At 41.1% G+C, this 26,476-nt stretch overlaps 1 protein-coding gene across 1 annotated transcript; it reads left to right on the top strand.

Moving 5' to 3' along the window:
- The first annotated feature begins 126 nt into the window (after positions 1-126).
- DTL (denticleless E3 ubiquitin protein ligase homolog) lies at positions 127-24,362 on the top strand. Its single transcript, XM_032989561.2, has 15 exons — positions 127-211; positions 330-455; positions 1,558-1,656; positions 1,977-2,038; positions 2,130-2,250; positions 2,713-2,778; positions 3,942-4,057; positions 4,728-4,801; positions 5,731-5,834; positions 6,829-6,933; positions 8,934-9,046; positions 12,697-12,786; positions 14,451-14,586; positions 18,385-19,247; positions 20,740-24,362. The coding sequence occupies exons 1-15, from the start codon at positions 166-168 to the stop codon at positions 20,806-20,808; spliced, it is 2,190 nt and encodes a 729-aa protein (XP_032845452.2). The 5' UTR covers positions 127-165; the 3' UTR covers positions 20,809-24,362.
- Positions 24,363-26,476: the final 2,114 nt, after the last annotated feature.

The raw sequence follows: 26,476 nt of genomic DNA, 5'->3' as shown, positions 1-26,476 counted from the left end.
GCCCGCCCTCTCCGCGCCACCCAATCAGAGACAGTGGGGCGGGGCGCAGCGGGCGCCTGTTGGCCAATGAAGGGGCCGAAGCGCATTTGGCGGGTCGGTCGGTGGCGGGAGTTGGCGCCACGAGCCGGGTGTCCCCCCGCGCGCGCGCGCCGGCTGTCCTGGGCCATGCTGTGCCGCGCGCTGCTTCACCGCGCTTCGGCCGCGCCGCCCCGTGAGTACCGCTCCTCGCGCCGCTCCTCGAGCGCCTCCGCAACCGCTGTGGGGGCCTCGGGTCCGCCCCTCGCGCCCGCATCGCCTGGTGCGGTTACGGTCTGTCTGTCTCCCCGTAGGTCGGTCCTCGCCGCTTCCCCTGCAGCATCTCTTGGACGGCTACCAGTGCGGCCGGGAAGATGACCACCTGTCTTATGGGGAAATGGGAATGCCGGTCCCTCCTTTCGGCTGCGCCTTTTCCGCAGGTAAAGTCGCCTTCCGAAAGGCCCTTTTAGAGGCCAGGGTGTGGGCACCTCTGTCAGCTGGGTTTTTTTTTTGTTTGTTTGGTTTTTTTTGTTTTTTTAAATATGTCTCATATGTCAGGGGTGAAGCACTGGCCCGGGTTGCCCAGAGCAGCTGTGGCTGCCCCCTCCCTGGAAGGGTTCAAGGCCAGGTTGGACGGGGCTTTGAGCAACCTGGTCTGGTGGAAGGTGTCCCTGCTCATGGCAGGGGGCTTGGAACCAGGTGACCTTTAAGGTCCCTTCCAACCCAAACCATTCCATGATTCTGTGATTTGGTTTCATACTTCCTTGTTTTAAAGTGAGCCGGTAATAGTGCACTTGCACCTAGATGTGATATAAATGGGATCATGGTGCTCCTAGGTACACTGGTGGAAAGTATTCCCTTAAAGAAGCAGCTACAAAGCATTTATTTTATTGTTGCTTTTTTTCAGTTTTGTCTGTTTCAAAGTATGTCCTCTTGGTGACACTGCTAGGCCACATAGTTAAAAGTTGGGCTTTGTTCAAAATACATGAAAGGTATAACAAGATGGAGAATAGTATGTAGAAATCAAAGAGGTTGATGGATGTTACTAGATGGCTACATGCAGCCTTTCCCCATGATAAATACATGATGAGTGAAGTAAGTGTGGAAGCTCCTGGATCTTTAGGGCAAAATTTCATTTGTAGTACTCTAGTTTTGGTGTGAGATTATACGTTTCTCCAAGGCAGCTTCCTGCTTTTCCAACTCAGATGCATAGAAAGTACTGGAGGTCATAGATGATAGGTAATATAGATACAGAAAACTATAGCTAGAGAACTATTACAGCTTGTGAGAGAGGCCATTATCTCAGAAGTTGCTCCTGAACCCATTTGATTGCCCATGTATAGTAGTTCCTGAATGGAACATCTAGAAAAAATGCTTGCCAATATTTCTGCATTTTGAACATTGAAATTGCTATGTAAATGCTGTTTATTTCGCAGCTATTTGCTGTGTACCTTATTTAAAATGTCTGGCCCTTTACAAAGAGCAGGGGCATGATTATGAATCAGCTACATAATACACAATTACATTTCAATTTCTTTTCAGTCCCCAGTTTGGAACATGTACTGGCAGTTGCAAATGAAGAAGGATTTATTAAACTGTATGATACTGAAGCTCAAACTACCAGCAAACTCATCTTTAAGGGTAAATGTTATATAGAATGTGATCTTCATTTGATGTATGTGGCTTACTGGAATCAAAGAAAGCTTTTTGCAAGTAGTTTAAACATAAATGTGGGCAGTACTTAAATCCTTTCATATACCTTGCTGAGTGTTCTTTACAAAGCAGCCGTGTGAGCATTCTCTTACAACAGCAGTAGTAGGTGAATTGTTCTGCGTTGTTTTTCATGCCTAAGGCAAGCTGTTGACAAGTTTTCTGATTTCAGTGTCTGATGTTATTTAGTCTTCTGCAAAATATTGTGCTGCAATGTGCTGAACTAATCTTGGCTTTTGTTTTCTTGTTAGAATGGCAGGCTCACTCAAATGCTGTATTTGACCTTGCCTGGGTACCAGGGGAACACAGGATTGTAAGCAGTCTTTTGCTATCTGACTTTATTTTTAATGCTTTGGCAACTGTGTGCAGAAAATGACTGAAGATTTTTACTTTTTCATTTCAAGGTCACTGCTTCAGGAGATCAGACAGCTAAGGTGTGGGATGTGAGAGCTGGCGAGCTTCTTGGCATATGCAAAGGTCACCAGTGTAGCCTTAAGTCAGTTTCTTTTTCTAGATTTGAGAAAGGTAAGATATTACCTGTTGTCTGCTTTTTCCTTCTTCTTTCCCTCTGGCACATCAGTACTTTTCAGGCTAAGGGACTTTGGGAACTGACAGTTACAAATAGCACAGGCCGACTGAACCGTGACCCCGTCAGTGAAGCAAAACTAACTTGTTGGAACTTCACAGTGACCTGATGCTAACATCTGCACATTTCTGATCTTGGAAAGTTTAAGATATGATACCTACTTCCATATATGTGTGTAAATACTCTTTTCATAAGCAGGTCTCTCTAGAACAGTAATAAAAAAAGAATAGTAAGAATAAGGAAAATAGTCAAATAGCATGGCAGAACAATGGTCTGACTTTTGTATTTCTAGGGCTGGCCTCCCAGGTTTTGGGCAGAAGAGCCAGAGGCACATAGTACTGCATTCAGTTAATTAAATTATCACTTTTGGAAGCTAATAGCATTCTTTTTCCCTCTCTCAGCTGTCTTCTGCACTGGAGGCAGAGATGGAAACATCATGGTTTGGGATACCAGATGCAACAAGAAAGGTAACTGAACTTTCAGATATGTATCAGAAAAGCTCAGTATCTTGTGTAAGAATAGTACTCGGATATATTTGTTGGACTAATGCTTTTGATTACAATCAAAAGAGAAGGGTTGTCAGATAACAGTGTACTGCTTTAGTACAGTAAAAGGATGAAATAGATATTCTATGTATAATACATTTTTCCACTTTGTAACAGTCTCAGATTTGCAGCATAATATACATGGTGGCCCGGTAATACTCTGTGTACTTGTAAAGAGATAAGGGGGTACAGAATATATCCTTGTGTTGGACAGCACAGAGATGGGCTGGGTGAGAGCACATAGGTCAGAGCCATCCGGAGGGATGAAGCAAAGCTGGGAAGGCTCCTGCCAGAGTAGGAAGGAAGGCAGAAAGTGCAGGAGTAAAGGAGCTTGTGGGTGCTGGGAGCAACCAAATGTATTGTGGGAACACTTAGTAAATGCAGGGTGAGCTCATTCTGCTCCTCATTCTGCTTCCTGGAGCTTTTCCTTCCACAGTCAGGTCATTCCCTTATGCTTCTTCACTTCCCTGCTTTGTCCCAGCAGTTTCCTGGCCTGTGTTGCCAGAACATGTCTCACTTTCTCATCTGTCCCAGGTTCCCTGTGTCTTCAAACTGGCAATTGGAGGAAAAGGGAGGTTCTCTCTGATTGAAGTGGAAGGTATAGGGGAAAAAAAGTAGAAAAGTCACTTAACTCTAGTAAAGCAGTAAGTTTCATAAAGTGAGAAGTAGCAGACAAAAGGCTAAATAGGAAATTATAAAATAGAATGGAAAAGCACTGGAAACCTTCTTGTGAGTGCAGTTCTTCTTGGGATGATTTGAGTTGAGTGCTCCAGACCAGGATGCATGCTGAAGACCAGACCACAGGGTAATGATTTCCAAAAACAGCCTGCCTAGACCAGTTTTAGTCTCAATGCCCACACTACACTGACCTCTGTAATTTTTTGCAATATATGCTCCTGTTTTCTACTGTGTTCTTCTCATTGGTTTCATATGTAACTAACAATTTTTGTTTTCAGAATACATTAATGATTTTAAAAGTCTCAGACACTTTTTTGGGGATTTATTCCAAACTGATGGTTGTTTTATTAAAGTAATAGCAAAATTGCATAGAAACTATTAATTGAGATATCTTTGATTTCTTTCAGATGGATTTTATAGGCAGGTGAATCAAATCAGTGGAGCACACAATGTGGTTGACAAGCAGACTCCTTCCAAATCAAAGAAGAAGAGGCAGAACCTAAGAGGACTTGCTCCCTTGGTGGTAGGTGTCTGGGAAACAAAGGAAAAGTAGGCCTCTCTTCTGAGGACAGTGTTATTCACAGAAGTCTTCCTAAGTAATTATCATGAGAAATATTTGGCTTGAATGTGGTAAATTCTTCCATTTATCTTTGCAGAGGTAGGTTTTTGTGTCATGGTCACTTGCTATGGCTAATCTTAGACATTGTTTGGTTCTCTAACAACCCATGTGCCATCAAAGCCATCTTTGTGCAAATGCCATGTGAAAATACATTTTTTTCTTTTCCAGAGAGGAAACAAGTGGCCAGCACGCCTTTTTTGAGGAGATAGGGAGGATTGTAATTTCTTTTTTTCTTTTTTTTTTTTTTTTTTCCTCCTACTTTGACCACAAAAATTTCTGCCTTACTGGAGTAAGACCTGGTCTTATTTAATCTATTAAAACTTGTGATGAGGCAGCTCTTATCTCTCACCTGAAAGATATAATTTCAAACTGCTGCCCAAACACTTCCTGCTCAGTGCCAGTTTCACTGGTGGGAGTATTCGAAGGACTGTTGTATCCTAAATGGCATCTGGTATTTTCAGGTTCTTCTGCCTGGCTAGGAGGAGATTTTCTTGGTATTTGCTTGGATTTGAGCTAAGCAACAAGATCTTGCTGACCTTGAAGGAAATTATAGTGGATTTTTTTTCTTTTTAAGGATTTCCAGCAGAGTGTAACTGTGGTACTGCTTCAGGATGAGCATACTCTTATCTCTGCAGGAGCTGTTGATGGGTAAGGAGGAAGGATGCCTGCTCTTCTATATTCTGTGTGTTCTACTTAGTGGCACAGAAAGATTGGGGAATTATTTTCCTAAGATCACTCAGTGGCCTACAAGGCTAGAGTTAACTATTAGGTAAAATCAGCAGAGCTATGCTGCCAGCTTGCATTGGCAAAGCTCAGTGCTGCTTTTCTTCCTTACTGGAGATCACAGTGCTGGGACAAATTGTGCATATGTGGTAAATGCTCATTGTAGTGTCTTAGTCACAGGGCAGAATGAGAGCAGTTCTTGTCAACTCTCTCTATTCTCATGGACCTATGGGACCACTCATAAACAGACTATTGTTAGACAGTGAGCTGTTTTGGGATGTGAGTGGGTGGTTGGTGCCTGGATGTGTAGGCGTGCTTGAGAAAATGTTGCCTTGAGTTACAAAAGATGCATTCTTGTAGGTGCCAGATCCGTTGCAGCATCCTGGAACTCGAGCAAACTGTCTCATTGATTAGCATGGGGATTGCCCTCTCAGGACTCAATTCTTTAGCAAGTTTCATGTGGTCAGAGCCTTTCTGAGGCAGATAAGATTGACTCTTCTGCCTATGGCTCATGAGAGAGGTTTGTTCCTGGAGACCAAGAAAAAACTTGAAGGACTTAATTTTTAAAAGTATAAGTCAGGAGTATAAAGGCATCCTTGTATTTCCTTTTACTAGTTAAAGAAGGTTGATTTGCTGACTCTTATATCTTATGTTAGTTACAGAAGACATTTCTGCTTCCTCTTCCACACCCAGCAAAGCAATTGTTTTGCTTTCAGCACATCTCTGCTCTGCTTCTGCTCAGTTGTGCTCCTTAGCACTGCACACTCCTCAGTAATGAGCAACCTGTCTTCCTGTACTCTTAGGCCCTATCAGCATTGCAAAAGAAATTTTGAACTTGTGCTTTTCTATTTCAGTGTGATCAAAGTATGGGACTTGCGTAAGAACTATGCTGCTTACCGTCAGGACCCGGTGCCTTTCAAGTCTTTTTGCTACCCTGGGACCAGTACTCGAAAACTTGGTAAGTTACTGGAGGATGTATTTGTTAAAGTGCAAAATGAATGTAAAAGGTACTGACAGTGCCATCTCTTACCTTTTTAGCCAATTATTGATCAGACTAACAAGCTCAGCAGGGTATTTTGATTGCTAATGCCAAATTTTCAAGTTGAGGAGTGGAAGTGCCCCACTTTTGTATCACTGCACCGATGATAAAATCTTGCATAAGCTTCAGCCGTGTATTTTCAGAAATGGAGATGAGGGAATAATATAGCTCTTGAGGTAGAATTTAGCTACTCACTTTGATGCATGAGTAGAAATCAGACTGAACTCTTTCTTTGTATTGTATCTTGTAAAGACAACAGACCAGACTGGGTTTTTACATTATAACCTTCCAGAGTCAAGCAATACTTGCAGCTGTTTGTTATCAAAAACAATAGTGCTCTTGTTCATGTTGCTCTGTGCTTCTTTGTATCTTAACGCCTTGCAATGCTCTGATGCAACACAGTAATTCCTGATGACTTGTCTAATCAGTTATCTTGATGTGGTAATGGTCAGTGTCAGTCCCAAGAACATGAGGGAAATCATCAAGGAGTTGGTTGTGAAATAGTTTACTTTCAGGGATAGATTTTTCTTTAACCTAAATCATTAGCAAATCAGAGATTGGCTTATTCTACCAAATTATGGGGGTTTATATTTCTTTTTAATCTCTGCTTCTACAATTGTTTTTTCCCATTATCCATTTGAAACTATCAAATAAATTGCTTGCCTGCTCTAAAGGTGAGATTCCTCTCTAAGTATCATTCCGAATCCTTATGAGAAAATGTAGATGTTATTCTAGAAACTTTCCTTCTCCAGTAAGTGCTCTGTCAAACAGATAAACTTTTCAATGACAATTTCATATGTGACAGAGATCACTTCCAAATTTCCTTCTCTGGGCATTTCTTTGAAAAAGCCTGTTTTCCAAAATGTTTTTTATGGAGTTATTTCTTATGAAGAACTTCTCTCTTTATCTATAGGATATTCTAGCCTGGTTTTGGATTCCACTGGTGCTAATCTGTTTGCTAACTGCACCAATGACAGTATCTACATGTTCAATATGACAAGTTTAAGGACCACTCCAGGTAAGCATCATATCTGTGAAAATAGTTGCAAAAAAAAAACATATTCCAGAGGATAGAAAGACAAGTTTCCCCCTATGACTTGGAGACAGAGACCAGCTTGAGCACTTAAGAAATCTATTCCATGCTCTTCTGTCTAAAGCTACCCCAGACAGAAGGCACCTGTTACAAGGGCGGTTCATAATTTGTGTTAAGCCATCCACATAAAATTAATAGCACAAAAACTTACATAGGTGAAGATACTGGTTCATACAGACAGTGGCTATTTATCTGGTGAAGAATGGCTAGTGTCCAGCTGCTACCCGCCTGAAGCAAGCTTGAATCTTCTGCTTATTGGCAGTCAGTGATTTTTCAAACTCTTAGATATGAATCCATGTAAAGTGATCACCTGATATGTTGTATTCAGATATTTTAAGGGATCTTTTAAATTTACCTTCTACTGCAGTTTCTGGGATAAAGAATCCCCAACATATTGTGGAGATGTTTCAGCTTTTTAGATTCCTTCAGCTCTGCATCTGTGACCTTTATATTGACAAGATGGCCCACAGCCTTTGGTGCACTAAGTTGGTTTGCCATAGGCCAGTGGAAGCTTCTCAGAAAGCAGCAAAACGTTAGATGCATTCCAGTCGGACACATGATTTAGTTTCCTTTGCCTTTTCTCAGTCTCTCAGTTAATTGAAATTTAATGAACAATGTGTCCCTCTGTCTGCTCTTCAGAAAGGCAGTCTGGTGGGTGGGAATGCTTCCAGAGTTGAGAAGTGGTGCGAGGAGTAAATATTAATAGGTCAATTGTTGAGGTTAACACTGGGTGCCACCGCTGAGCTGTGGAAATACGCTCACCAGCCTGTCCCCCCACCCCAGGAGTGAGCACAGGGCATCCCGCCCTTGGACTCCTCATGGAGCTCTTGCCTTCTAATCTCTGCAGCCAATAAAACCGGGGGAGCAATCTCGATTCATCCAGCCGGATGAAGCGTGTGCGGCTGTTCCCGCAGAGGGCAGCGCCTGCCCATGGGTTGGGGCCTCTCTCCTTGCTCACTGGCTTGTATCCGGCAGCGGCTGCTCTTAGCCGTTATCACAGAGGGACGTGAGGAAATCCTCACTGTAGCAGGACTTGCTGGTAGGTCTGGTTTAGGATGGGACTTGCTGTGTAGTAACCACTGCGCTGAGAGCTGTGGGTAAAAACTAGGATATTTTGGGGCCTTACAACTTTTCAAAGACCACCAAATGCAGCCACATGCCCTATGGTCTGTGGGTTGCCGCCTTTGCCAAAACCACTATCAAACAGGGCTGGTGGAGGGGGTGCCAGCCCTGCCTGATGCTACATCAGTGTCCTTTCTGCCCCAATGAGAGGACAGGACATGGTGCTGCCAAGTGCTCTAGATCCACACGCAGCTCTTGTGCCAGCTCTTCAGGTCCTCACAATAGGGAGAACAGAAGCCATTCGGGGCAATGGTTTCAAGGTGTTCACAAACACTACTGAGGCTTTAAATACAGGCAGCCAGTGAGCATGGCTGACATGATGCAGTTTTATTGATGAAAAAAAGATGCTGGCAGCTGGGTGAAGGACCATCAGGTGCCTTTGTTGCTGCCTGGGTGGAAGAAGGTCCTGTTTTCTGGAAGGAAAGAAGGCTATGTTTTCTGCACAACTGCCCTTGTAGCAGGGCTGGTGATGGCAGCTGAGGGAGGAAGAGACAAGGAACCTTAATCAGAGTATCAGGGCAGGCCAGGTGATGGCTTAGCCTGCTTGCAATATGGGTCAAGCTAAATCTTCAATGAAACTGATACCTCTTCCTAATGCTGTGGAGGGAACTGTTTCTTCGTTTGGGAAGCCTGAAGGGCTCCAGTTGAATAATAAAAAGAGCAAGAGAGCAGTGCAACCACTTTCTCCAGAGGATATGTGGCTAGGCAGGAAAAGCCTGTAAGATCAGCCCTCCTTGCGCAACGGACTCCGGGGCTGTGCATTGAGTGGGGCTTTTATTTTCCCTCTTTTTTTCTTTTCACAGTGGCTGTTTTTAGTGGGCACCAGAATTCAACCTTTTACATCAAATCCAGCATCAGCCCAGATGACCAGTTTCTGGTCAGTGGCTCGAGTGACTGCAATGCTTACATCTGGAAGGTGAGGCAACTGGGACAGATCCAAGTGTGCAATCCAGAGCTGCTCCGCTCTTCTGTTTTCATTTTCTTTTCATGTTCACGTAGGACACTCCCTGCCTCACACTCGTACTCAAAACAGCATGGGGTTAACTCCTGGCATGTTGTGCCCAGAGTGTGTTTGTTGCTGTCAAGGCTAGATGTAACTGTTTAATGTAAACCAGAGCTAACCTCCTGCCATCAATATGTCTCTCATCACTCCTGCTTATTGCAAGCTGCTGATCTTAATCTGGTTTTAATGGACATTAAAATCCTCTTTCAACCACGTTGTCTCAGCCAGCTATGACAAGTAGACAGACAGTTCTCAGTTCATATTTATCAGTGGAGCACATAAGTGGAAACCTAACAATTTTATTGTTTTAAAGGGAACACTTTCGCCCCCACCTCCCCTTTCTCCAGCTCTTGCTTCAGACGTAACTTTTTATCATGCTTAATTTACAGTAGTTGTAGCCTTTATATTACAGCAAGGGCTCAGCCAGAGCCTTCAGCAAAATTCCAAAGCACCATCTGACAGCATAGAGGCTTCAAGCTTCGTCACTTGGCATCTTGCACTGATGTGTAGGAAATGCAAATGTCACCAAGTTAATAGCAGGGACCTCAGAATAAGGCGTGCTTCAAGTTCTGTTCTCCATACTTGACAGCCATATGGGAACAGTAGACTTCTTATTGAAGTAGAATAGACAGAAACCATAAGTGACTGCCTGTTTCAGATTTGGGGTAATTTTTAGGAAATACTGTCTTGTTTACCCCTTTCACGATGAGTTTCAAATTAAAATACAAACCTTTCAGAGCAGAGGGTCAGCCTGCTGAGGCTGTGGTTTAAGCATGTAGTCTCTTTGATTTGGAGAATGCTTATAAACAGGTAGGTTGCTTACTCAGTAGCAGCAGGAGTGTGGTAGCATGGCTACTCCCATGCCAAGAGAACATTCCTCATGTTCTGTGCAAGTTCAGCAAAAATACCTGTGCAAACTTGAGTTGCACATTCTGCATTTATGTGTTTTGATACTTTCTTGGAACACAGGCTGGGACTGGGTTGAAAGCACTGAAGGATGTCATTACCTCTTAAAGTTTAAGCATTTAAATACATTTAAAATGCATTTGTATACAGAAGGTTTCTGTTGCTATCACAAGTGACAGATCATACTGTATATTTATTAAATAAATAATCAGATGATTACTTTTATTTTAATCCCATAGTCATGCTAGAATGTGGGACTCCCAGCAAAACTGTCTCTTTTGAGATCTGTCATATCCAGAGGCTTCTTAATTTGTTCTACATGTTGGCAGATTTTACTGACACTGAAACATATCTATCTTTTCATGGTATGAGGACTATGCTATGAAAAAAACATGGTTATGTATTTCATTAGCAGTTAACAGATAATGTCAGAAAGAACTTAATGAGGAGTGCTAGCTTTCCATATCTACAGAGGAATGAAAAGTAGAGGAAGACCTTGTCAAGGAATGAAAGGCAGAGCAAGACCTTGTCCATCCAGATTATTTCTTTGAGAAACTTTTAAGAGCAATCCTAAATTGTGTTTGGGTCAGCAATTCCCAAGGAACACTGTGGCTAGAAGTTATTGCTGACAAGGACGTTGTTTCAGTCTGTTTCCATACATAAATCACTTCCAGGCAATGAACACTTGCTTTATTGTGTTGGTTTGGATTATTTTTAATTACTAGTCTTCTGATTAACAAACTGACTGTCAAACAACCCTAAAGATCATAAAATCCAGAAAGCAGAGAGGTTTATCTCAGTAAAGATGATACCCAGCTGAGATATCTTCCTGGTAATAAAAAACATATACTTCCATTGTCTTTGAATCTGATCATATTAAGTTGCCCTTTGGTTTGTCCCAGCATTGGAATTTAAGTGCTTCTGTAGCGTATGGTGCATAAAACTATATACACCATTTTATGCTGAATCTTAAGGATGGATACAACAGCTGTTTCAGTGAGTAGAGTAACTAATGAAGTCTCATTTCCTAGGTTTCTCTTTTTAATCTTTCCACAATAGCTCTAACTTCCCCACCAATATCCTGTCAAATCAGGCAAAAAGCAACATGTGCTGTAATTAATCCTGGCTTAACATGTACAGACTGGCTGGCTATCTTCTGCCAAACACAGTGCACACAGCTATAACTATGCATCCTCCTCTAGTTCACAATAATATAAGTTGAGTGTAGTTGGTTTAATTTACACTAGTATAGCATAAAACCAGTGTGTCACAGCAAGAGTAATTCTCCTGCTTTCCTTTCAGCAATCAGTGGCTACTGGACCGCTATTGTGTCTGTTATGTCTTTATAGCAAGACTGTTATTAAATGTAAACGAAGGTGTTCCTTGCACCAAGATTTCCTGTTGTTTATTCCCTAAATAGGGATTTAGTTTCCATGGTATTGCATGTTTTGGCAGAGAAGGGAATGCTCTGACCAAGGCATTTAGTGGATATTTAGTCAAATGATTGCCTCTGCGATGTCAGAAAAAAAAAAAAAAAAAAAGTGGCCTGTTAAGATGAACCTGTTTGTATCAGAACAACTTGAAGATCTGAAGCTGGATATTCAATTGCGGTTTTGCAGGCTTTGAGGTCTTGTAGGAGGTGATCCACAAAAGAAAACCTTTTGTGTAAATCAGAAGCCTGTCGCGATGTCTTGCATCTTCCTTGGAAATCTATATGTGACGTCTACTCCCTTTCCTACACAGTAAAGGATTGGTTCATTCACTTAGTCATTTATGCAAATCCCCTTGATAAATCCCCCTTATAATGTCACATCAATAATGGTGACTCATAGCTCCAGAAAGGATTGCCTGCTGAAAGCATGCAAAACTTGGATATAATCTCTGTGTGTGTTTTCTCCTTGGGCCACTTAATGCTAGCTTCAGCTATATCTGTCACTTACATGAGCTGTAATTGAAGATTAGTAGTAATACTCTAGGACAAAAGATAGATTGTTTTATGAAGGATGTAAGAGAAATGGAGATCAGTTTAATGAGCATGAGTGATTTAGGGAGCTTTTTTATGAACTCTTATGAGGATCTCTGGTCCAGCTGGTTGGTTGAAGGAGGTACATGCACTTGACAATCACACAAATGCCAGTTCTGAAGCCAGCGAAGGTTCATTTACAGGATTTTGTTGTTGTTGGTTTTATTTTTTTAATAAACCATTGACCTGTGACTGTAACATTTGTAAAATGGCAGCAGAATATATTTGCCTATCCTGATTCAAACTAAGCTTCCCAAACTTTATAGCATCCTACCTAGAAGAGGTAGAGGTACTTAATAGAGCAAAATGCTTGTGTTGTGTTTTGGGCTGACAATTCTGGAGGCAGAAATCCTGTGTGTAGCAGGAATTGAATGAGTGTTTCCAGGCAAGTCAGTACATCTCAGTGCTGACCAGCTGCTTCACCTCTAGAGATGAAACATGAACTGATTCCTAGGGCTCCATCAGTTGTTGCCTCATGATGACAGGCTGAGAGCATTTGATGTATCCATCTCACATAGGAAAGATGGAACATATTCACATGCTTCACAGGTGGGCTGTGGGGTCTATTCTTCATGATATATATTAGGCTGCGGGATTTCTGATTGTATTCTTGTTTTTCTATGGAATTTTTAAGGTTTCTGAGCCCAGACTTCCTCCACGGATACTCCTTGGTCACTCTCAAGAAGTTACCTCCATTGCTTGGTGTCCTTCAGACTTCACTAAGGTTTGTTTTCTAGAAAACTGTCTTTCCAGCGAAACAATAGATGTGATGTGGCAATATCTGCTTTCCAAAATCGCAGCAGTATTTGTGTATTTGGGAGAAAATTTTTAGTTGGCAATTTCTAAAATGTTCATTAGGGGGGCACTAAACCAAGTTTGTCACATGAGTACAATGTACCAGAACATTTTCATTATTTTCAAACAATTTAGGCCATTTTGTAAGATCTAGGAAATTTCAAATGAACAAAGACCTCTCCTGATGAGAGCTTGTGACACTACCTGTCAGAGACAAAACTGAAACTGTTTCATCAGGGCTTTCATAAGCCAAAAGCTTGTTTTGTGGTTCCATACTTACAGCTTCCTTACCTGTCTGACCATTGATACATCTGCTAGTCTTGTACAGAGCAGCAAGAGGTTTTGCATGTTCTCTAAAAAACATGTGGACTCTTTTCATTGTGACCTTTTTTCAAACTCTGAGCTGTTTTTATGACATAGTGATGTGTACACCCAAAAACCTACAGAGAAATTGGGTCAGTAATTATGCACCAGGTATCACTAAAAGGAAGAGAACTGTAGTAGGTTCATATGATTGGTCTAGCTTGCACTATAGCACCAGGTCTTCAGAAAAGTGTTGCAGTGGAGGAAGGTGGGAGTCTTGCAGGTAAACAGGAAGAATTGTTCTAATTGTGTAAGATGCACAAAAATATGAGAAATAGCATTTTAGATTAAATCTGTGATCTAGAGGTAGCCCGCATCCTGATCATGATGTGTTGGAAATGCAGACCAATATACCCTTTAAAATTGTTACTGACACAGGTAAGAAATAGTCAGCCATTGTACAGATGCTGAAGCATGAAGAAAAGTGGAAAATGTGGTGCTAAGACAGGTCAGGAAGCTGTTTGGACTGATTTGAGAGGCAAAGTTGCTTTCTGTAGGAACAATATTGGTGTCACAGAGGTCAGAGTAGAGGCACTTTCCCATCTAGATTATTATGAACTTTGGCTACACCATTTCCTTTTTCTTGCTGCTCATTCCCATGTGAGTCACTAGCTAATCTGTCTAAAGAGAGCCATAAAATGTGGGCTACATGGGTTCTGCTGCTGCTTCATACAAGATTCCACAGACCCTTTTGGAGCGCATGATGTTGCGGCAGGAATCTAGACCAATGTTTCTAGCAGAATTGGTTTCTCTGCCAGATACTGCTGACATCTGACTCTGAAGAGATAGCGCTTAAGGCTAGTGCGACAGCCTTCCAATGTCACCTTCTCAGTGTGTTGCAAATGTTTGTCCCCAAGCAGAAAAGGTCCTAAGTAACAGAGACAAACCTTGATTGAAATCTCAAAATATGTTCTGGCCCTTCCTGAGCAGACTACCCTCTGTTACAGAGCTATGCAAGGCAAACAGTTACTGGTGACTGAAATTTCTCTAGCAGAAAGACATGAAGGGAGAAGTGTTGCCTTGCTTTAAAGCAAATACTTCTGTCTGGTACAGTAATGAAACAGAGTTGGGTTGTTCTGTTTGGTTTATGGGCAAATCTCTTACCCCTTCAACCAGCCTGAACCCTCATTAATATTGACATGGTGTGTTTGGTATAGCTGTTCTAGTTCACTTGGCTAGTGATCCATAGGATGTGTCCTGGTTACTCCAACAAACTAATTTATACTGTAGATTGCCACCTGCTCTGATGATAACACTGTGAGGATTTGGCGCTTACGACGTCATCCTGAGGAGAAATCAGCTTTCAGCAAAACCAACTTGGTGGGCTGGGTCACTCAGAAGAGACCAGAAGAACAATGTGGAACAGGTAAGGCCCCTGAGCTGAGATATCTTGCTCTGCAACATGGCTTCTGAATTTTGGCTGTTCTCTGTACCAACAAATGCCTTTGGCTTGTCTTACTAGTCTTCTACTTTTTTCATATTAGACAGTATAGCCAGACAAAAACTTCTACTTGTAAATACTTCTGCCACCAACAAGACAAATTGGCTGAAATAGCTTACAAGTATGCCAAAGTCTGTATAACCAGACTGCAAAGCAAATATTCATTAATATAGCTTGTTGGACAGCCAGATATTCAGTGGGTATCAGAATGGTTCACTAATTGAAGAGCCAGAGATGTCACACTTTTTAAAATACCAAATAATAACTGAGAGCGGTAAGATCATGTGCGTTTTCCAGTTTGCTAGTTTACCCAGTAAAGGGCTGATGGCACATATATAGTCTTGGAACTCTGAACTGTTTCCTCCTGTACAGTAGTTGAATTCTGCACAGATTTCTTTGCTGCTGCTATCGATATTACGTCTCTTTCTTCAGCTTCATACAGTAGTACTGGCTATCTAAACAGACATATGCCATGTAGTGAAAGTAGACAATCATGATGTGATCATAATGTTCCAGAATTAATCAGTAGCATTCATCTGTTCATGTGTTAAGGCTAGTTAACAAATGCAATGCCTTTCTAGAGACCCTAGGTGATCAGACAAGCTACACATGCAGCATGTTCTTAGAGCTAGAAAGCAGACCCAGGCTCTGTAGAGAAGCTACTCACCGGACAGTACCCTAGACCAGAAGAAAGGAGCCCTGGATCATGGCATTATTTTGACTTGCTTGAAACTGGCATTTTCTTACAGTAGAGTAGGTGAAAGGAGAATAACATGCACACACACACCCCTAAGGTGAAATAAGATGAGCTTCTCTGTAGAGTACCTCTGAAACTAAGAATAACAATAGCTTCCCAGCAGCTGCTGGTATGACTTCCTGTGTTCCACCTATCTTTTCTAGCCACCATCCAAATGAATTTCACCTTGGCTAACACAAATAAAGGCTGAAGGTCTCCAAATCCCACTAATGGGATAACATTACCTCTAACCTTTTGCCAGTGAGTAACTGTCTTGCAGGAAGCTTGCAGGACAATAGCAGGGAGAGTGCCAGGTCTGCTCTGTAGCTGGTAAATTGTTTGTGTGAAACACACTCTGCTTCAGAGAAGGTTCAAAAGTCTCTTTGCGTACTATTTTCAGCAAAAGAGAAGTAAGCATAGGTCTAGTCCAGAAGCCTGAAATCTAAAGTAGCTTGTATACTAAAACTTTACAAGTCAGCTTTGGCAATTATACTAGAGAAAGGACTTATTTGTCCTCGCTCTTGCTGCATTAAAGTAACACAGGAGGGAAGAGGAAGTACACAGACACTGCAAATACAACAGCAGGCTTCCTGCTGACCTTGGCTCTTGAACACAAAGCACATGCTGTTGGAATATAGGAGTTATCTGCAGAGACCAATTCAGAGCTGGCAAGTTAAGTACTATTTCAGACCTGCTGGGATGAGATTTAGGCAGTTCCCTACCCATTTATGTGGAACAGATTATGAGACTGAAGTTGCATATTGACTGTTGACCTCTATCTTCAAGCATAGCAAGCACAGTTTCCTTTTCTTTGGAGATTATTTTTGTGGTTTCCCTAAGTTGCACTATGTTCTCTCTGTTTTTGTGTAACCAAATTTCTGGAGCAGGCCTGTGTGTGGACAATTTGTGACTAAAATTGAGAGATTGATAATATCACTCTAGAAGATTTGTAGCAGAGAAGATAGGAAACATTTGAAATAACCTGCTTTGGCGTTATGCAGGTTGTTTGCAGGTATTTACAGCTTTGTACTACACACAATGGCAGCATAAATGGAAACAGCTTGGAATAGGTTTAGTGAAAGCCTGAATAATGAATGCAGTCTTACAAAAAAGCTTGATCTTCGTATTCTTTATCTCAAGTTTTGCGATGTTCCTCAAGTGTGGATTTGTTTCACGTGGTGACACCTGTCAGAATCTCAGGATAGCTTTTTTTCCCCTACCCAGTGTCTCCACAGTATAACCTTCTGACTGGTTTGTGTTTGAGAGTGCTCATACACAGCTATTCATGCAATATTGCTGCTGCATGAATTTGTAGATGGTCATTAGGAATCAAGAGTTGATGAGATTGCTACTTCTCTTCTACCTCTAGGACTTTAGATTTTTAAGTGCAACTAATTCCCCAGCTGAGATATTGTCTTGTAAGTGCTCATTAAAGATTAGAACCAATCTTGGCAGTTACTTTCTCTTAGTCCAGACTGAAGCAAGTTGTTATAAAGTAACATATTTTATCAGGAAAGGAGCCTTTAACTCTGTTTTGTGTGTTAGAGTGATTTGTAGGGGGATCTGTTAATACATGATCCTATTTAATTTTGCTCTGATAAATCCATACTTGTATTTTGGATACTAGATAACACAGTGAAAGGATCAAAAGAAGCTAGTATGGTATATAATCAGAGTCATGTAGGTGGCTCACTTGACATGTTATTTGTGAGACACCCCAGCAGCCTAAAGACATTGGCAGGTTATTCACACTAGACTTCTTATTGTTCTAATGAAATACTTTATAGTTCAGTGGTAATGTTGAGAATTAGGAGTTCAGATTAAACCCTCAGTATACAGAAGATGTTTAGAATTCTTGTGCTCAGTGGTGGAAATGCATAGAGTAACTAGGGTGCTATCCTATTTAATTGCGTCACCACAAGTTAGATGAATGAGAAAGCACGCATCTAACAAACCCACTAACGTGTCCTCTGTTGGAGGGTACTAGAAATATAGGGGAAAAAAAATAGCCCTCTAATACTGCTGCAGACCACGATCTTTGCTATATATGATTCCCGCTGTTACTAGTGAGGTCCTTATGTCCCTATCTATGACTATTGTTTTAAGAAGCTGGATATTCAGAACTTTTTAAAAGCAGGGGAGCTTATGACTTGGCTAGTGAGCTCAAAAGCCACTGTTAAATAACTGTTTGGGAATAATTTGCTTTAAAGAAATAACTTACTACAGTGACAGATTTTATTTTCTTTGGAATTTAAGCCCTTGTTCTGGAGATGAAGAATTTCTCACATTTCCCTGGGTGTGGTAAATAACTACTGTCTTCATACTAATATAGCATTGCAGAATATCCTCCAGCAAAAAGAGAAGTGAATGAAAGTATGTCTTTTCCTGTTCTCACTCTTGTTTTTTTTCATCTTTAAAATATGCAACTATTAATGCCTGACTAGGAACATTATTCATATGGTAGGGCATTATAGCGTAAGGCTTCTTTGGTGTTGTAATTAGCTGTGGGACCTAGCCACAGTAGCTTTGTCCCTCAACTCAGTTATGCAACCATTAAAGATGGTGGTGCAGGTGGGAACCAGCCTGGCTCTCAGGCAGCATCTCAATCCAGAGCTGTCTGTACTGAGCCACTGCAAAGCTTCCAGCAAGGCTAGATAAACTTGGAAGATCCAAGATCTGTTTTGTCTGCCTGTCAGTCCCTTGGCTGTAACTCACCTAAGAGTGTTCATTACAGAAGGGATAGACATCAGACATTACACAAATGTACTGTATTATATTTACCAATACGATACAGGATTTTACATAGGACTTGTACCATTTTAACTGAAATTAGAGGGATTTATGCAACCTCTTAATTCAAAAGGGTATGTCTGAGAAGCAGGCTCAGCACTGAATTCATCTCGTAGTTGGAAGGGGTGTTTATAAAAGGGCTGTCTTTAATCTCCTGTTCTGTGCTGCTCATCAGACTACTATTTCTCCCCTATCAGGACTGCCAGCCAGCCCACAGAGTACTCCTGCCAAGGTCTTCACAGTGGGCAGCCCATGCATTTCCTCGCCACGGCTGGCTGCCTGTGCTCCCATTTATTCTGGAGACCTTCCTCTGTCTACAGTCACTCCAACGGGCACTCCCAAACCCCAGACGGCTGCAGCCTGCACCCCGGCCAAGCAGAGTGGAGCCAGCCCATGCGCTTCTCCCAGACCAATCCCTTCCTCCAAAATGTCCATTAAACATTGGGTTACAAGGACTCAGTGCTCTTCTCCTACAGAAATGGGGAAAAAGGCTTCTTCTCCTAGAAAAGCACTGGCAGAAGTCACCCAAGGTCTTCTGGAAGGCACTTGCCCTCCTAAAGCTCCACAGTCCCAGTTTGAAAAGCGTGCCAAGAGAAGGCTTGACTGCAGCAAGGACGACAGTGCAGGGAAGAAGTGTCTGCAGGCCTGTAGCTGTGTGACTGAACTGGACCATGTGGCTAAGAAATCCAAGCTGAACTTATGTCACTTGGCTGCAGACCAAAAGGCTTGTGATGAAGGCTCTTTCAGCCTGGCTGACTTGGATAATGACAGCGAAGGCTCCAGCCACAGCCCAAAAGAGCCTTCCTTTCCTGGAAGCCGTATTAATCCATTGGGCGTTCAAACTCCCCTCCATCTTTTCAGATCTCCATGTGCAAAAGACACTGAGGTAGTAGATAAAGAGAATAGTTCACCTGAAAGAAAAAATTGGTTGTCTGCTCTGGGAGAGAAGCTACGGACTGGCAGAGCTGGCAGCCAGAGCACATCAAACAGCCCCCCATCATCTTGCAGTCCTGGTACCAAACGACAAGAGGCTGTGGTAGCAGCCACTTCACCGAAAACTGTAAGTAGGATGGTCAGTGACAGTGATCATAAAAGAAGTTATCCCTAGCTGCCACTCTCCCCTTGTTTGTTCTCTCCTGCTCAGGCATTCAAAGAATTATCTGATCCCTTTGATTAGGGACAAAAGGGATCATTTCTGGCCTAGTAAACCAAATACATTAATGCTGTTATCTACTAATCCCCTCTGTGCAGGAACAGAATTTTTAGGATGGTGGTGTCCCTCATTTTAAAGGGACTTAGGGTCCCTCATTTTAAAGGGTCTCACAGTCCCCAGCTGGATGTTAGAAGGATGTAGCCATTGTCTGAAATACAACTCTACTCTGAGAAGCACAATAATGACAGCACCTTTCCTGGCAGATCTACTGTTTATCCACTGTCATATCTGCCTACTTATGTTACTGGAAAGCCACTTCAACATTGGAAGAAAGGTAGCAAAAGAATGTGTTACCCAAGTTAAAACCATCGAGCTAAATAATGCCTTCAGTTCCTTCAAAACTAATAGAAAACAAAGGAATTGTAAAAGAGTCAGAGGACAGGATTTGACCTACATAGTCCAACTTTTGATATACAAGAAGCCTGGCACAGACTTCATCCTAGGTTCTGAAAGTTAAGCTTGTAAAGCCACTAAAAAAGTTAGCATGAGGACATGAGGGTTTTAACATGCAAACGGAGAAATTATAATTACATTTTTTAAAACAAACCAAACTTGACTTATCTCAGAAACTGGACTCCATGTCCTACAGTGTCTTTGACTGGGTCTTATTTCAGTAAATGGGGTGGGTAAACTTTTAATCATCAAATTTTAGTTATACTCTCAATTTAATATCTGATGTTATAAGTTGTTGCCACCATTAAGACTTATTTTGGTATCTCATGTCTTACTTGATTTCACCTCTTCCACGCTTCTGTCAGATATGTGATGAGCAAGCCACCACTCCTTAAGTTACGCATAGGAGCTGAACTCTTCATATTGTGGTGGTACCAAGAAATCTTGATTGTAGGAAACCTACAACTACTTGTGCTTTATGCTGTGCGTGTTCAAACACAAGACAGAAAGATTTGCCCTGGCGAGAGATTACTGTAGAACAGTTACCTTTCCCACCCAGTATGCCCTAGTTCAGATTTCAGGATGCTTGTGTGTTGTACTCAAAGCCTGAGGAGTTGCCTGGAGTACCAGCAGCATTCATTGATTTGCTGCATCTTAGAAATCTGCAGCTCTCTTATCTGCTGTAGGAAAGCTGAAACTGCAGCCAGAGTGCTTTTCTTGTGGCAGTAAGACAACACTAGGTTTTAGCCAGTGTTTCCTGTAGGTAGGAAGCCTCTTATCTGCGAGACAAACAGATTATAGTAATAAAGAACCTTTCATTTGCTATCTTAGTTGGGAAGCTAAACAAGCTGAAGCAATGATGGAGGGGAGATTTAAGACTCCTGCAGCATATGAAATGTTAACCTAGAAACATTTCTTGTTGGTTTTGTTTTTTTCTTCTTCATAGGCTGCAGCCACTTCGGTTTCTATGAGGAAGATCTGCACATACTTCCACAGAAAGCCACAGAATGACTGAAGTGGCATGCGGTGATTGCACCTGATGGGTGTTGACACTATGGTATCAAGACCAGATTTAGCAACACCAACAACAATTCACTGGGATTACAGTTTGTTGTCAGACATTCATAAGCTTGGAGTGTTATTCTTCTGGTTTTAATGATGTTAACAGTTGAAGTCAGCTGAGTGTGGAAGGTCTACACAATGCTTACTTGTGGTCTCTTACTGAGTTTGGATGATGGATTTTTTTTTTTTATAAAGAAAACCAGAGTATTTTTTAAATGGCAACTGTTATAGTCCAAAGACAGCAACAGCTCTGCTGTGCATTGTTGACAGGCACATATAGCTTGTAAGTTTATGTTACTGATCTGCTGTTGAAACTTCCTCTACTCAAGAATAATGTGTAAATCATTACACCCTCTTGAAAAACAAGTGTTGGAATTTGCGTAGAGAAACTTATTGGAGGTAGATCTGAGCCCCTTCATGCTGATGGCATTTCTACAGTTATTCCTCTAGTACTGCAAATGACTACCTCCTTCCAGCAGGAAAGTTATGTATGTGTTAAGTAAATATAAAAGACTTTTAAACACCCTGTGTCCACCTGACGGTGATTATAGTCTAAGCGGCGACAAAGTACGTAATGCCTGTACTCCTCTTGCCATCCCCTTTCTTCTCCCAGTCTGAAAACTTCTGTATTTACAGACTCAGCTGGCTCTTGAACCATCAGCACTACAGTTGTTGAGGCCAACAGCTTGTCACTTCTCTGAAATAAAATACTGGCAAGGCATGTTAGAAGAATAAGTTTGATCTATCCCAAGTGGGCATCCCATAACAGCCAGTCGCTCGGTCACCTCTTACAGATTCAGCCTGTAGCAAAGGCATTAATAACTGTTTATAACTTGATAACACTTTTATAGTACAAAAATAATAGCTTGTGAATTGGGGGAGGGGCACTTGACATTTTAGAAAGCACTTGACAGAGTTTACGTATTAATATTAAATGCTTTGCCATTGTAAGTTGGCACTGATGCTGATAGAATAAGGTCACTGAAATGAGATCACTGTCCTGCTGGCTAATGATACTAACTCATTCGTCATGCTTTCCCCAGGGGAACCTAGTAGAAGATCCTAATCTTTGGTTGGAGCATTTATTTGGTCTTCTCGTATAATAGTTCCTATGAAGTTTAGAAAAAAAACCCACAACAAACAAACCAAACCTCTGAATCCCTATTAAGTTTTTCTACTACAAAAGAATTGAGTTATTTGAAGGGGATGTGATCCAACTAACTCATGTTTTCCAGCTGAAATTTTCACACCTACTTTATAGTAACATTGAATAGTACAGTAGCTGAAAGGGATTAGAGGAAAACGTGCTGGTTTGTATTTTATGTTGTAGATTGTGTTTTGCAGGGAAATAAATGACTTGAGGGAAACCAGCTTTTGTGAAAGGTCTCTTACAGCTGCAAATCAAAAGTAAATGTGTAGTGTGCTTTCTTAAAAAAAGAAAAGTAGTCATCAAGTTGTAGCTTTTAGCAGGAGGACCCAGGTATGTAGAGGGGTCAGAACAACTTTCTCCCATGAGCTTTGAGGAGATGCCGTTAGGAAAAGTAATGTAATGCTTCAGGCATTTTTTTATAATTTTAGTTTAAAAAAATGGATTTTTAAAAAGCAATTATCTGAATAGATCTAGTGTCTTGTGCAAAACGTGAATATAAAAATATGTTAGTATAATTCTAACCTACTTCTGGATATAGAGCTGGATGAAAGCAGTAGAAACAAAACCTAAAATAAGTAGGTTTGGGATTGTATTCTGTCTTAGTTTTCATTATTAGAGCAACTGTGTAGGGTACAACCTGCCTTGCCTATAGCCAGTTTTTCATTCAGGATTCATCTATGCGGTTTGTAAACAACAGGTTGCAGGATAAGGATATATTGACCCTATTGAAGAACAGGCGAGTTGTCAGACATTTCAGCAACAGGATTTCATGTTCCTCCACTTCTTTCACAATATTTTCCTCCTCCAGAAACATTCTGCAGCAAAGCCATTATCTCCTATATCTTATAAATGGCTATCTAGAGATGATTTAAACTGATGAGTTACCTCTTGGATGAATAATTTTGTGTGGGAATGTGAGATTTTCTCCTTTCAAGTAGTACCTGTTTAGTGTAACAACTTGTTTTATGGACCACCAGGCATACTTTCTTATATCTTAAGCTGATATCAACCTGGTTCAGAGCTTAGGAAAATTAACTGAAACTTATATTCTTCTATGTCCAACTGCCTTGACCTTATTGTGATAAAATCATGACTGCGAACGCATGGAAGAATTGCTGATACAAATCGTATGTCAAATGGTTTAAGGTAACCAGTGCTGTCTTTACCTGAGACACCTGCTGAACTAAGCATTCGAAGAACTGAGCTCTTGCTTTGAGTCAGCAAGCTATACCTCTGAATTATCTTTCCTTCTAAAGGATTTACAGAAACTCTGTACTCCATGATTTATAATCAAATTAAGCCTTTGGAGATATTATTCTCAAATCATATGTATATATGTAGATCCCACCTTGTGTATCTTGCAGGTTTTTCCAAGTGGATGATACTGCTTACTGATGTCTTGTCTCTGTCCTCAGTGTTTACCCTCTAATTGCCAAGGGGGATTTGAGAATGACCATGGCAGTTTATGATGGTCCTATTTCCAATAGTTGTTACTACTGCTTTGCTGGAAGCTATGACTCTCACTGCTCAGCTTTGAGCAGTCAACCAGTTTTAGTTTAATAGTAGTTTGACAGTGACTTGGCAAAACTGAAGAGGCACTCCCAGGATCTGTACAGATGCATGGTCAGCAAGCCTTGGCAAGCATTTCTTCTGGTAACAGCACTGACTGAAGAATCCCTTGGGGAAGCTAACTACAAAGAAAACCAAACATTTAATTGCCTCAGTTCCCTGACTCAGCAGCTTGTTATGCCGAAACCATTAAGGGGACAGAAGTGAGGGTGTGGCGACGGCATTGCCACTGAGGGGACTGTTCTGTCAAACTATCTCTTGATGTGTAGAGTTGGTAGCTTCTTGTTGGTCAGGGAGTGCTAAAATCAAGTCTTCCTTTGTCACCGTTGTTTCTGCAGCCTGTGAAAATGGCTGAAATCTCCTGGATGGTCCATCTTACCTTTGAGGGTCCAGACCACCCTGTAAACTGACCTACAGAGTTTAAAGGAAAACACACTACTGTGGCATTGAGAAATGTTCCAGGTGCTATCTCTGTGTGGTATATAATATCTTAACAAGTCTTGTTTAGAAATAGATGCTTTTCAGCCAGGGATTTACCAAAAGCATTTGGTAGCTGGCTAGAGGTATCACTATATTCAAGGGTTTACATGTAGGCCTTGCATCCAGAATGCCTCTTAAAGACGTTCTTCAAGGTTAAATATTAAGAGTTTTTTTATAGCCAATACTGGCTTGGCAGTAAATGCAAAATAGTGTTCATCTTCAGGTCCATTGCAATCAAATGTCATTTTTGCCTCTCTCTGATTTGTGTATGGTCCAGTCTACAACAAATAAAATACATTCTGCCACTATAGAGTGTCCATGTATCGTCCTTCAAAGAAAAGCTTTGGCCATAACCAAGTGATCTCCATCTACACTGCACAAAATGACAAATACGATGGAAAACAAAGATGAGGGGAAGGCAAACAGGAAGGAGACTATATGTAATTTCTTTTAAAATAACTTAATAACTTAAGAAGAAACATTTCATGTCAATTGTTTTATAGAAATAAGCACAATGATGTGAGGACAGCATGAACCCAGAAGGGCAAAAGCAAAATTATAATCAAGGAGTACCTTTAATTTTTAAGCCTCAATCTGAATTATGTACTTTTTAAATCAGAATAAGTAATTTGCCATCTTAATTTCCACATTATGGAAAAATTCCAGGGACTAAAAGTACAAGTTCAACAGGAAGACCTATTACTCCAGGCTTGTGCAACTAGACATAGACTTAAAGATCAGAAAAGATTCAAATAGTCCAAGTACCCTGTCTTGATAATTTCAACATGGTATCTTTAAATCTGTTTACGCTACAGCAGCTCTTACTTTTGAAGTTGTTCAGTCTTGATTTCAAGGCTTCAAGTGATAACAAGTCCATTACCATTGTACATAAGATTATTCTAGAGGTGAAATACTGTGAAAAGATTCTGATTGACCTACATTTTTAATTTGTTTAGCTTTGCCTTTCACCTGTTAGCTCAGATGATTCACTTTTTGGTCTGGGTTAAAGATATTTCTACTACTACAGATCTTTTATCCAATATGTAGGAAGTGCAGACATAAGACTGAACCACCTCTTGTTCTTCTCTTTCATGAGCTAAAGAGATTCTACATACAAACCCCAGAATGTTTCTCAAGCTTGAGTAAAACAGCTAAATTCTTCATTCCTTCACATTAAGGTGCCACAGAAGTAGCTCCACTTGTATTAACACAAAGCCACTCTATCTTTCCTTCATCTCAAAGACTCAGCTTTTTGATTTACTTTTCCCCTCTTGCTTAAAGAAGAATGGCTGAATCGTTAGGTAAAATATCTTCAACAATCCAATTCTGCACCATGCCTTGATTTTTTTATTTGGGTCATAAATTATGTAATTCCCTGACTGCCTCATAAGTGTGCTCTCACATTGTATCGTGAGCATGGCAGCGGAGGAGATGGACACAAATCCAAGCAGCAAAGACTAAGAAGACCTAGTAGAGCTGATCATTCTTACATCAGCTTACCCATAACTGTGACAAAGTATCAATATACTCTCATTTGGTTGGGGTTTTATCCTTCTAGTTGTAACATCATTATGATAGAAATCTCAGTTTATTGTTCTATTCCTGTTCTTGCAAAAGGCGTTAAGTATCCAAAAACCAGACTAATAATAGTCCATAGGACTATAAAGCCAGTTCCGCTGTACGCTGCAGTGACAGCAAAGTAGGCTGTGTTGACAGAAGTTTAGCAAATATTGTCAGAGTGTATTACTGAATTATTCAGTGTCACCATTATTTCTGTTCTGCTAATTTTCATGGATTTACTGATGCAGGAAGTGACAGTGCGTATACTGTGAGATCAAGAGATCCATTGGATTCTTGAGAACAACGTGTGACTGACAAATGCAATGAGCTCTGATCTGCTTGAATAAACTGATTTGCTACAGGTAGTTGACAGCAAGGTGATTATGTGAGAATTGAAAGCATTGTGTCATAAGGAATCAGCTGCAGGAACACATGCAATTGTTTTAAGAGGTAGGACTGGAGCAATAAAGAGAAAGCTGATGTTTGCAGAAGTTAGAAGGGGAAAAAATAATCAATGTAAGGGTAAAACTAAAAGAACAAAGTACATTGCATAAGAGATGCAGCCAACAGGAGAGACTAGTCTTCACCCAATTGTTGTATACTTAGACGAAAGAGTAGGACTTGGGAGGGCCATGCTACGCCTCCTATCTGTATACTCCAGGTTTTTTCCTCTGTGCAATAGGACAGTTGTCCGTGTTTGCCAATTCACCCCAATTAAGAGTGGGTGTGAGTTTGAAGGCTGTTCCTGATCCTTCTCTGTGTGGGCACTCTTCTTCCACCTGGTCTGATTTAACCTAATCCACTCTTGGAAAGAGTCAGTTTTGACAGAGTATTAAGATCAACCAGAATAAGATTTTCTTGT

This window comes from Tyto alba, unplaced genomic scaffold, assembly GCF_018691265.1.
Source record: "Tyto alba isolate M040663 unplaced genomic scaffold, T.alba_DEE_v4.0 Super-Scaffold_16, whole genome shotgun sequence".
In the NCBI taxonomy this organism is placed as follows: Eukaryota; Metazoa; Chordata; class Aves; order Strigiformes; family Tytonidae; genus Tyto; species Tyto alba.
This window is presented reverse-complemented; position numbering and strand designations above follow the sequence as displayed.

Bases quoted from the DNA above. Each gene is read 5' to 3' on its own strand.
- DTL (XM_032989561.2), top strand. From the start codon at position 166: ATGCTGTGCCGCGCGCTGCTTCACCGCGCTTCGGCCGCGCCGCCCC. The intron at 2,251-2,712 runs GTAAGATATTAC...TCCCTCTCTCAG, and splicing joins TTTTTCTAGATTTGAGAAAG to CTGTCTTCTGCACTGGAGGC. The intron at 4,058-4,727 runs GTAGGTGTCTGG...TTTCTTTTTAAG, and splicing joins GAGGACTTGCTCCCTTGGTG to GATTTCCAGCAGAGTGTAAC.